Here is a 12,688-nt window from a genome sequence, read left to right as displayed (position 1 = left end):
ATTAAGAGAATGAAAGCAATTGAATGGGATGCCATTCTGATCATGTCATTGACCCCAGGAGCCAAGTTCAGTGGATTTTAAGGGAAAATCAAGGATGTGAATTACAGTTTTGTGGTTATTCATCAACTACTTGATGGCTGTTAGTCACCATGTGTACTCCACATGTAAGCTTAGCTTTTCTGGATTATTTAGTGAAGAATTGTTGAGTCAAGGACAAATATGCTGCTCTGCAGGAAGGTAGAGCTGTTATTACAGAAAAGGCAGGCCCTGAGGATAAGCTGTGTTAGCTCAGTCCCAGTTCATAAGAAATGGTGCTGTGATTTGTCTTGGCTGTGACTTACCTTTGTAGAAAACAACTACTAAAGGAACTGGTTAAAACCAAGCTGGTAACTTAGCAGCTGGGGAGAGAATTTCTCGTGTGTTGGATAACTGTAAGCAGGAGGCTTGGTAGAACAGCTCAAAGTGCATTTACAGTGGAGGCTCTTATGTTATTTAGAGGATGTGAGAGTGTGGTGGCATTCCTCTGTGCACAGCCCACTGGCACCAGAACACAAAGTTATGTGACAACTTAGCCCTTTCAGGATGGGCAAAAGATACCAGACAGTAACTGAGAACACAAAACCGTCCCAGAGGAGCCCAAAGTGCTTTTGCAGCCTTGGAGTCAAGTTCTGCCTGACATGTTCTTGTGGCCCTGTGGCTGACTGGAGTGAGAGGAGAATGTGTTCCCAGCTCTGAGGGGGAATGGCTTTGCTCATCAGTGGAGAGCTGCCACGTGTTTTCTGTGAGGCACCTGGTGCTGACTTGTCAGATTGGGACAAGAGCCTGAGGGAGGATGGGGACTTTGTTCCCTTGTGCAGTATCCAAAACCTTACTCTGTCCTGCTTCCACAGTTCTTTTGCAATGTCAGCAACACCCCTTGTAAAATGATGGGATTGTTGTTGGCTTTTGCAAGGGGAGCATCCTGAAGGTGAAATTAAATTTTGGGGAGGAGGACTCTCTTACATTGAGCAAACCTGCAGTGGAGTGGGGCTAATGTAGCAAGCAAAGCTGCTGAGGTATTTCCCAGAGGACTGTGAAGGTGTTCACCCAGAATTCACCTTTTCATGTGTCATGCAGTGTTAACAACCTCATTTCACATGAGTGTAGCAATACCAGGGCCCACACAATTGCAGGTGAGGACAGTCAGCTAAACAAAATTTAAATAAGTTGTCTTTTTCAATGTGGAAGAAAGATGCGTGATGAAGCTATGTAAGATCTTCAGTGATCTATGGGAGGTGCCATGGTTAGGTGATTTTCCTAATTTCCTAGCAAGCTAGCAAAAGGAAATCCTTTTGACACATGTGCTTTGTGAAACAGTGCTGCAAGGCACTGACTATAACAAAAATATAACTGATTTACAAAGCAGTGAGAGACATTCCAAGCAGATAAGTCTGTCAGTGCTATTAAAGACAAAGCTGCAAATACTGCCTCTGGTTTGAGAAATTGCAAAGCCAGAGAAAGCTTGGAGATTGCAGAGGGAAAGTTATTATGCTGTACTTTCCTCACTCTTAACGCTCTTCCCCTGAAAGCCCTCAGCAGCAGTTGCCTGAGCCAGGACGCCATCTACACCATACAGTAGATGGACATGCTGTGTACCACACTGAGGTTGTTGTGCTCTTGTAAAGACCTCAGGAACAGTGAAGGGATTAGGAAAAACAAGGTCAGAACAGCCTCTCCTGCAAGCTGCATGTTTGCACTCAAGATGCTCAACCTAGTTTGTGCCCACTCCTGTTACCTTGTAAGCAGATCCAAGAGAGGGATCCTGGTGAGTCTCCCCCAGTGTGACATCTTGCCAAATACTTAGCAGTGCCCATAGGGGTGTGAGCAGAAATGGCTCATCTAGACCCTGTGTAGCCCTTGACAAATGTGCACTCTCAGTCCCAGAGGGTGGAACTGTTAAAACAATCTGTCCCCTGGCATATTTTTTCTCTGGGATTGCAGTTCCAGGATAGATGGCATTTTGTGCCATTTCCAAAGGGAATTTCGTGTCTTATGCACATTTGAAAATATGGGCACCGTATGGACACAGTGTGCAGTGTTAACTAGGGTGCAGCAGCAAGTTGTTCTTATAGCTATCCTCTCTGTCCTCTCTTCTGTTCTGCTTGTCAGCTGCTCTCAGACCTCATCACCCATATTTTTCAAACCCTAGAGCACCTCTTTGATTCGCAGTTCATATTCCATGTAGGCTTTCACCTTTCATCACTCCTATCTTAGTTTGTCTAATATGACTCCGGAGATAAGACTCTTGAATGAGCAGACTGGCATGCTGGAAACCCAGCATCAGTTTGGAACTGACTCTCAAACCCTTCCTACCCAGAGCAGAGGTGCACAGCAATGCAGGACCTCCTCTGAAAATGCTGGTTCCAGCAGGGATGTTTCAGCAGGGATCTGCTCCTGCTGTTGTGCTTTCTGAGCCCTGACTGGTTTAGCCAAGCAGATAACTACAGAAACACTGCTGCTGGTTTTGGTGCCAGAGTGGATTTAGATGTTTATGACAGCACCACTCTTCACTCTACAGGCTTACCCTTTGGATCTGAGCTCTTTCTTTCTTTTTTTTTTTTTTTTTTTCCCTTGCACCATGAAGCACCCCTTTCCATTGCCAAACAGAATTTCAGTGAGGTGGGTCGCTTCCAGCAGAACACATGAAAACTGGAAAAAAAAACTAGGACACTACTTCTAAGATTGTTTTTAAAGAAGACTTTGGAGAAAGAAACTCATTTATTTTACGAGGGGGTGCTGTCTCCCTGCAGTGTGTTCTGTCACCATGTCATAAGATTTCTAAAAGGAGCAGAATCAGTAGGACACTGGTGTATCAGTCTGCAAGCAGCAGCTTCCTTCGCTCACATCCCATATTTGACTAAACTGGTATCACATGGTTCAGTCTCCCCACTCTTCTCCCACCCCCTGCCTGCTTCCGCCAACAGTCCTCTCAAAATGTGCTTTGTAACTAAAGACTCCCCTAAAGAGCTGACTCTTCCAGTTCTCCTGCGTAACAAAAACTTGTGCTGCTCATAAATAGATTTGCAATTACCAAGGGAAACAGAAGAATCTGCGCAGTCCAGATGCATCAGAGCGGCCTCTCATCCTGTCTTAAAGAAGCCTCTGAAATTCAACACACACTGCTCAGGCATAGCTGGGAGACCTCTGCAGAAATCTTTCTTTTGAGCAGCATTCCTATACTGCAGGATCTGCAGTACAGAATTTTTTGCAGCAGAATTGTCAAGGAACCTCAGAGCCCTTGTCTAGTGTCTTTACAAAAAATGACAAAAGCTCTTTGTATTTTTGACTAGCCTGGACTTTCATGAATTTCTCATAGCAGCCAAGGGTAAGAATTGCCTGGCCAGCATGAGAGATCCTGAGCTTACAAATTAGTTTTCTGCTAATATCGTCTAGTGTGTGGTTAGTGCCATCTGAGCAATTCCAGCCACAGTCTGATCATCCAAGAGGTCAGACTTCCTTAGGTCTTGGGACTTACAGGATGGTAATGGTTTCATATAGAAAAAAAAAAAAAAAAAAAGGCATTCTCAAGGTTATGCATCAAACAGGTTGAACCTGTGAGGAAAAATCCTTGGCTATGTTAGGTCCTGTGGAAGGATTAAGCAATAGAAAAGAGGGAGGCAGTGGGACATGTGAGTGGTCCTTAGCTTTCCCTGTAGGACAAGTCACATATATAAGGAAGATTCCTTCTATCTTTTCGCTAGGCTGCCAGGGAACTTGAGGGGGGCATACACCACTTAGTGCCTGGATCTGGCTTGGCTGCCAGAAAAATTCTTGTGATAGGCTTCTTCTCTGTGCAAGGTTCTGCTGATTCTCCTTTGTGGAAGTTTTCTGAGCACCCCATTGCTCTCTGACTTCTCTCCAGTTCCCATGCAGCAGAAGCTTCTCTGAACTCAGTGTCTGCTCTGAACGTCACCCCATTCAGTTTGATGAGACCAAGTCAGTCTAACCAAACAGCATCTTGTTTTGCCTGTTTCCTTTTGGTGGCAATGGTTGCACATCTAAAGCATCAGGAAGAAAGATTTCAAGAAGGAACCCAAAATTAGGAAATGCATATGTTAGAAATAAGTTTTTACATCATATTTTTCTTGTGATCAGTTTCTTCAAAGACAAATCTGTGTGTTCCTCCTTATTTACACAAAGCTAGTCATGAAATAGCAGTGGATCCAAGCACACACTGCAGTGCAGTGTGAAATCAGTTCATCTGAAATTCTGTAATGAATAGAAAGCATCGCTGCATTGCCTTTTTGTTTTGTTTTTAATGGGAAGAATTGTGTCATCCCCATCAGAGTCACAGTTCATTCGAGGATGTGTCCCAAATGTAGGTGTTACATAAAGTAAAATATCTTTTCTCTGTTTTTATTCTCTTTGTATCTTAGTGCTTGAAGTAGAATTAAACCTGTTTTTTTGGACACTGAAGAAACAACAAAAGAATGTTGTTAGAACTCACTTGCTCACCTGGGTTCCTCTGAATTCATGTCTAGTAAACCAACCAGCAAGCCTGGCCTACAGGTGGTGCTCCTGATTCTTACAATCCTTGCAAGCATACTTACCTGTTAGAATGCCAAGTTTAATAGCTTGGGAAGATCTTAATTTAGTTATATGTCTAGAAAAGCAGAACTCCATTAAGGTGCTTTAGAAAGAAGTGGTAACTGTACATCCATATCTCACTTTGCCAAACAACCTTTTCAGTGTCACACAAGGTACTACTGCAAATTATGTGTATCTCCTAGTAGCAGCAGGAGGATTCTTAAGTATCAGTGAACCTACTTTGATACCATGAGAACTGGTCCTTCAGCTAAAAATTTTTTTGTGTATTTGACCCTACAAATTCTGGTTTCATCTTTACAGATAACTCCACAGGGCTTCTATAAATTTCATTAGTTTTTCTGTAACCTCTATTGCCTTTTCCTCCCAGGTGGTCCTGGGACTGAAATGGAAAGAACAGAGCTCAAATGGCCCACTTGTGCTATCAAGTACTTGGGTTGAGTACCAGTCTTGATGTTTTTCTTTGTATTTGCACTTACTTGCTGAACTGGAGTACCTACTTCTGTTGGACATGCATGGGCTGTAGAAACTTGGGATGAAAGCTTTGTGACAAGGTAGTGTGTGCCACACAGTGTTGGCTGACGGGATTCCTTGAAATCTCTTCACATTTTAAATAGATTTGTGAGCAAGGGGGGCAGTTTGAAGACACTGCAAACCCCTAAAGCCTTAGGTAATCCTGAATTTGGCCAGCTTGACTATTTATAGAACACTCTATGCCTATTCCAAATATACTTTCCTCAAGGGGACTTTATCTCAACTCCCTGCTCCACCACTTCAGTTGGATCAGCAATGCTGCTGTGATCTGTTAGCAAAAATTCCTTCTCTTGTTCTGTGGCAGAGCTGCAGATGTTGCTGGTTTGGGACTTGAAGGGGAAATTCTGTGCCAAGCAGAGCTCAAGGCTTTGAATTTAAACTGCAGCCAGCCAGGTAGAGAGGTATTAGATCACTTTCTGTAACCATTTCCTTACTATTTTTCAATATTTCTCTTCTGCTGGTAGGTCTAGAGTTCTGGAGAGGAGAAATCAAGTGACAGTGTACAAAAGGCAGGGTTTGAGTCCTACTTGCTATTGGTTGAATGGGTTTAGACTATCAACTCCCATGTAAGGACAAAGGATCTCTTCAGGCCAAGGAGAGCAACTCATCCAACAGCAGATTCTGTAGCAAGGAATCTCTTTAGAAAAATTGTGATTTTCAGTCAAAGGCTCTGGGATAGAAGTTTTGGTGCAAAGGGCCCACTGCAGAGCATTTTTCATCATTCAAGATTAAAAATATTTAGAGAACTGCAATCTTTATTGAATGCTATAGGTTTGAAGATTTTCTTGTGTAGGATAGTTACATTCTGTTTGCCTGTGTCAGGAATATCTGCAGGTCTGCATGGCAGATGCTGCAGATCACGGTCCTGAGTGGGAAATTTTGGTTGAGTGTAGAGGCAGGATGGGCCATCAGAACCCTTCATATCCTTCATATCCCACAGTAAGGGCTTGTAGTACCTTAATCTTGGGGGGAAAAAAATAATTTCTTCCTGTCTCTATGATGTGATTTATCCAAACTCTACTTGGTGGGTATTGGACTCAATTTACAAGAGAGGTGTAAAGCACTGAGGCTCCTTGCACTGGTTCAAGGACAGGATGCAGAGGCAGTGTGTCAGTAGTGTCTGCAGAAGTCACGTCAATTTAGGTACCCATTAGAAAACCCCTTCTGGGTACAGAAAAAGAGTGACTACTACATATTTGGCCTCTGGGATAGAGAAGCCTGTGTGAGACTTTGCTGCTCCAGAGATCAGGCTCACTGTGTGTCTAAGCCTCAGAAAATGTTTTTGAGGTTGACAGAAGCTTTTCGTAGTTATTACCCTTTGAGGATGAACAGGCAGCGTGTAGCAAGATCGCAGAATGGGATTAGCCCAGGATTTATCAGGAAGAGTTTCTTAGCACTCCTTTAGAGCTATTTCCTTCTATTGCAGCCTCTGGAGCTGCATGAAATGGAAGGGGTTATGTCCTTGCTTGCCTGGCAGGAAAATCATCCCAGCTCAGTGCAGCAAAATGGACTGGGTCCAGTGCTCTTGGAAGGAATGAAACAGATAAAGTGTATTTAACAAGGAATTTCACATGAGGGGTTTCAGGTAGACTCAATATTGCCCCAAGATGCATTCTGCTTAACACAGAGGCCTCTTCCTACAGTCTTCGTGGCTTTTCCAAGGAATCGGAGTCCACAGAGCTTTAGCTTTTGTTCTGGTCAGGGCTTACCTATATGCATGAAGGTGTCATTTCCTTGTTGCTGTCCTAGCATGCAGGAGAGGACAGGTGAGTCTCTGAAAGCACTGCAGTGCCACTCAGCCTAGTGCAGCCCTCAGTGCCTTGGGGTGCTGCTGCTGCTCTCTGCTAGGGTGACACACTCACTACAGGCAGTGTCTGTGATCCTACAGGGATGCATTACTTCAGGAAAGGTTCTGCAGTCACTGGGACTATGACAGGATGGGTGCTCAGACTGTAGTGCTGATCATTTCTGTTTCAGTAAAAGACATTCCTAATGTGTCTGCTTGTGATTTCTGGGCTGACAGAGTGACTGGCGGCTTTCTGGCTCACTCTGTTATGCCTCTGGCTAGTTATTCCCACTGCTGTTTCTATGAGACTGGCTTCCTTTTAATGGAAGTTGTCCACTTGACCATTCTTGATCCAAACAAACTATATTGCCTTACAGAAGTGGGAGTCAGTAATGCCTGCCAGCAGAAACTAGTGCATTTGTAGTTGTAAAGGGTAAATATCTATCCCTTTTGCAGTGCTTATAACAGCTTCAGCATCTCCATTCAGAACCACTGGCCTTTGTTCCCTCATGGCTGAGGTGCGGTGGCTGAATTGAAGCTGGGAAGCAACCAAAAGCATTCAATCACAAGAGGAACACCAGCAATGAAACAGCCCAGAAAGCAGGAGCAGGCTGCAGAGCAGTTGAAATGCAGAGCTCAATTTTAGGTCTAATTTGAACACTGAATGAGGTGCTAATATCTCAGCTTCTGTGTAGAGTCTCTTCTCAGTCTGCTGTTCGTGTTCTATGGACGGAGTATAGTGGGGTGTATATATAGAATTCCTGGTGAAAAGCTGGCTTTGTACAACTGGTACGGGCACTGCAGGGTGAATGTCGTGTCTGGGTTTTGGTGCTGAAAATAAAAATCTGTCTTCATGTCTGTGTTCTGGGGAGCTGATCAGATGTTTTATGTCACTGTAGCTTGAAAAGCCAGTTTCAGAGCTGGCTTCTCTAATTGCCTGATCATTTAACCTACTCCATTTACCCATAAGAGAAGGATGCATTTCTTTTGTTCATGTTGCCTTGTTCATCAGTAAATGTAAAGCAGATTGTAAAATCAGACCTGCTTGAACTAACATTTGTAGCTATTCATTCACTCATAACAAACCAACTCCCTGATGCTGGCTTTTTTCTACACCAGAGAGAGAATAAGAACAGCAAGTCTATTAATATTCTCTTTTCTCTATGGAGTGTTGGTGAAACACTTGGATACCATGGAAATGAATGTCAATATGGTGAAAAACTGGTTTAGAAGGTGTTGGAAAAGTAAAATTTAGTCCTGGAAGTAGCTTTGCTGTGTTTCACCAGGGGCTTCTGCTTTTTTCCATTGCTTGCAGTGTGATGTTCAGGATGGACGTCACACATTCCCAGGAATGCAGGGAAGGCCCTGCTCTGAGTCAAGTGAGACCAAAGGTTGTCTGAGTGCTGGGCCTGATTTATATTTTTGCCACACCAAAAGTGATAGATACCTCTGCTTGCCTTTTTTTTCCCCTGCTGGGCATAGAGTGGGTTTTAATCCTGGATTGGTTTGTCTTTTTTGAAAGGACTTCTCTTTCTGTCTTTTTCAGGCATGGTTCAGAAACTCGACCAGAAGCTGCCTGTAGCCAACGAGTACCTGCTGCTGTCAGGCGGCGTGAGGGAAGGTGTGGTGGACATCGACCTGGATGAGCTGAACGTCTACGCCCGGGGCACAGACTATGACATGGACTTCACCCTGCTGGTGCCCGCGCTGAAGCTGCACGACCGCAACCAGCCGGTGACGCTGGACATGCGCCACTCGGCCCTGTGCCACTCCTGGCTCAGCCTGCGCCTCTTCGACGAAGGAACCATCAGCAAATGGAAGGACTGCTGCACTATTGTGGACCATATCAATGGGGCTACCAATTACTTCTTCTCCCCAACGAAAGTGGCAGACTGGTTCTATGAGTCCATTAGCATTGTCCTTTCTGAGATCCAGAAAAAGCCTCAGCGAGGGATGCCAAAGGTGGAGAAGGTAGAAAAGAATGGGACTATCATATCCATTATTTTGGGGGTGGGCAGCAGCCGCATGCTGTATGACATTGTCCCTGTGGTGTCCTTCAAAGGCTGGCCAGCTGTGGCGCAGAGCTGGCTGATGGAGAACCACTTCTGGGACGGGAAGATCACAGAGGAGGAAGTCATAAGTGGGTTTTACTTAGTGCCTGCCTGTTCCTACAAGGGGAAGAAGGACAATGAATGGAGGCTGTCATTTGCCAGGAGTGAAGTGCAGCTGAAAAAGTGCATCTCCAGCAGCCTCATGCAAGCCTACCAGGCCTGCAAAGCCATCATCATCAAACTGCTGTCCCGCCCCAAAGCCATTAGTCCATATCACCTGCGGAGCATGATGCTGTGGGCTTGTGACAGGCTTCCAGCCAGCTACCTGGCCCAGGAGGATTACGCAGCCCATTTCCTCCTGGGTCTCATCGATGATCTCCAGCACTGCTTGGTCAACAAGATGTGCCCTAACTACTTCATCCCGCAGTGCAACATGCTGGAGCACCTGTCCGAGGACACCGTCATGCTCCATGCGCGGAAGCTGTCTTCAGTGCGCTCCGACCCTGCCGAGCACCTCCGGACTGCCATCGAGCACGTCAAAGCAGCCAACAGGCTCACCCTGGAGCTCCAGCGGCGGGGTAGCACCACCAGCATCCCCTCCCCGCAGTCCGATGGAGGGGACCCCAACCAGCCCGATGACCGGTTAGCCAAAAAGTTGCAACAGCTAGTGACTGAGAACCCCGGGAAGTCCATCTCTGTCTTCATTAATCCAGATGATGTCACAAGGCCCCACTTCAGAATTGATGACAAATTTTTCTGAGCTTTCGTCAGTGTTTCTTGGGATTTTAATTGGTTTTGTTTTTTAAAACTCTTGCAGTGCGCAGGTTTTTTCATTTGGTTTTCCTTGATGACTTAGTTTCTTGGTTTTTACATATCCAGTGTAGATTTGATCTGTTGAGAACAATCTGAATAAATTATAAATCCTGGTTCTGCAGGGTGGTGCAGATTTTGGAACAGTATATTACTATTTCATATGCTGCTTTGTTTTTTTTTCACCTACCCTGCCCCATTGTCTGTGAGTAGTTTCTAAAAGAGGACATGCATCGTAAACACAAGCCACAGTGTAATGTAGGGCTTTTTTCCAAGTTTCTATAGTTTATGTACATTATTGGGCCAGGAGAAGGATAATACACCTTCCGTTGCTTCAGAAATTCACTTCTTTTTCCATGAGCTTCCATCAGCCTAAAGAAATGAGGAGAGACTGGGTTGGAAAGCACTACTAGTAATTTGATGAGGCCAAATCTGCTGGGCTGAAGCCCAGTTCATCTGTTCTTCACGTTTCTGATTCTATGGGAAAAAAGCTGACTTTAATGATGATGCAGCTTTTTTGGGAAAAGAGGTGTTTCTGTTTTGATCTACTTTTTGAATGTAATCATTCATTAATTGGACCTTGTACAGTCCAGAGGGTTGTTTCTGCTGCTTTTCCATGCGGAATAAGGTTATGGAATGTTAGTTTTAGTGTGTGTAATTATTCAAAGCCTTATTTAAATTCTATTAAAGAACATACCATTTTAAATGTAATTGCACTAATGAAATCTCTGCCATTACCTCAGTCCCACTGTTTGTGTTTCTTTCATGAATTAGCATCTGTTATTAGGTCTCAATATTGCTGATTGCTTGAGACCCCTCAGGTCTCATGGTTTCAGGTGATTTCTTGATTGTCTTTTGTAAAAGACTTCCTTGTTAGCCTGGCTATGTGTGAGCAGTCCGAGTTTTGCATTGGCATATTTCTTTGGATGCGTATTGTGTGTTGCAGTGCATATTGCATTAATATGTATTGCATGTTGTTGAAACAGGTTTACCATTAGATAAGGATGTAATGCTAAAGCAGTGGTATGTGCAAAGTGAATCAGCCAGACCTCGAGCAAAGGAGCTTCCTTGCTTCTCTAATGCATGTATTAGGCCTGATCCTTTATGGCAGTTACCATTCCCTGGACTCCTGAGAACTTTCTGACTCACCCTGGGATGTGGGAGATCTTACTCTGGTCTCATGTTTGCAAAAAGTTGTGTTTGTGTGTAAACTTGTGGTGCAACAGTAGCCTTGAAAAACACATACACTTTTCTTCTGTGTGTAGGGTAAGATGTATGGTAACAAGGGTTAGTCTGAGCCAAAAATAATTCCAAGAGTTCAAGGATAGAGTGACTTATTGTGGCTGGCTGGCCAGTGACTGATATTTAGGCCTTAAATCAGCAATTTGGGCTTACTGATTATCCCAGAGATGCTGTTCTGATCCAAACTTGATGCATGTGTTAAAATGTGATTATTAGAGCAGGTTGAAGTATTTTTAAAATATTTGACAGACAAATGAGGTGCATATCTAGTAAATTCTAACTGACAAAAATTGTGTATGAAAAATGTGTCACTTTTTCAGCCCAGCCTTTGTGGTAAAGAAACCAGGCTGGTGGAGCAGCACACCAACAGCTTTGGCAACTGCTTTATTAGATGGCAAGGAGGTTTCAATACCTGATCTAGTGCCCAAGTCATGTCTTAAAACAAAACTTTAGCTCCTCCATCTCTTGGGCATAATTGAAAACTTCACCCCATTGCTATAGCCAAGATTTTCTCATTTACCTGAATTTACTGGTACACACTTACAAGAAGCTCTCAGAAGTTGCTGGCCTGATGGAGTGGACGAGGATTTAACCTTAAAGCACAATTGGCTCTTGATCATGAGCCCTGGTGCAGCTGCAGTTTGGTCTGGGGAAGGACATGGATTGACTTCAGCAGAAGCAGAACCGGGTCCTACCCATGTGGCTATTGCCAAAGATGAGTCTCCATATAAACCTCTGTTTATAACCTGCTTGGGGAAGGCAGGAGAAACAATGGGGAATCCTCTCCAAAAGTGCTTGGAAAATGCAGATTTGTTGAAACAGTTTCTTCCCCAGTCTGTGGGACTTCTGTTTGTTAAAAGAAGAGTCTGGGCTGCAGGATGAAGTTTCCCATCACCACATGAGAAATCTGCTCAGCACAAAGCAGCAGTAGCCTAGCAGGCAGAGTACTCTCCCAGGAGTCCCATTGTCTGTGCCACTGCTCCTGAGATATGCAGAAACAGAGCCTTCCTCATGCCATTTCAACATCCTGGTGACCAGCAGTTTGACTAGCCCATGTCAAGCTCTGGTGTGTGCTCCCTTTTTTGGTTTTAATTAAAAAACATTTTGAAAAGTATCCACCTTGTTCTTCCTGCATTCTGTGTGTTGGGTTATGTTGGGTTTTTTTCCAGGGGGAATGGAGGCTTGACATTTTACTGGACTGAAAAGCAGTTTTCCAGGTAGGTTTGTGAGAATGTTATGTCCTCTACCTGCATCATTTGTCTTCCAGAGAGATAGAATCTTAATCTGCAGTAGATTTGTATCTGTCTAGTATTTGCTCCTCTCCATGTACTATAGTTAACTTAATGAAGCAGGCTGCCAGCCCAGTGAGGTGACAAGGGTTTTGTACGTCAGAGAACACAAAAGACTATTTTCTTCCTTTTCTATTGTCCCCTCTTGTCTTTGAGTATATGCTGGCGCAGACTTGTGAAGTGCAGAGGTTGCTATGTGGGATTTCAAAGTAGTCCGTGGGTTTAGATACCAATGACCTTTTTACTTCTCTCTGCAAGTTTCAAGGAAACCATGGTGCTTTTCCTGTTAGGGAGTTCTTGAAAGTCATTCACACAAGTATTTTAGAGCAGTCAGCCCCATGGGGTTAGAGACTTGGCCAATCTGAGAAATACTGGGAGAAGAGGAAACTTAC

At 44.2% G+C, this 12,688-nt stretch overlaps 1 protein-coding gene across 1 annotated transcript in view; it reads left to right on the top strand.

The window, feature by feature from the left end:
* The window catches only part of MB21D2 (Mab-21 domain containing 2), a 59,492-nt gene extending 47,371 nt beyond the window's left edge, over window positions 1–12,121 (top strand). The window contains exon 2 of the mRNA XM_066325983.1: window positions 8,451–12,121. Coding sequence (XP_066182080.1) covers window positions 8,451–9,715 — 1,265 coding nt within the window. The 3' untranslated portion in view covers window positions 9,716–12,121. The remainder of the gene's footprint in view (window positions 1–8,450) is intronic.
* The last annotated feature ends 567 nt before the right edge of the window (window positions 12,122–12,688 follow it).

The sequence above is a fragment of the Sylvia atricapilla genome, chromosome 10 (genome assembly GCF_009819655.1).
Source record: "Sylvia atricapilla isolate bSylAtr1 chromosome 10, bSylAtr1.pri, whole genome shotgun sequence".
NCBI lineage: Eukaryota > Metazoa > Chordata > Aves > Passeriformes > Sylviidae > Sylvia > Sylvia atricapilla.
This window is presented reverse-complemented; position numbering and strand designations above follow the sequence as displayed.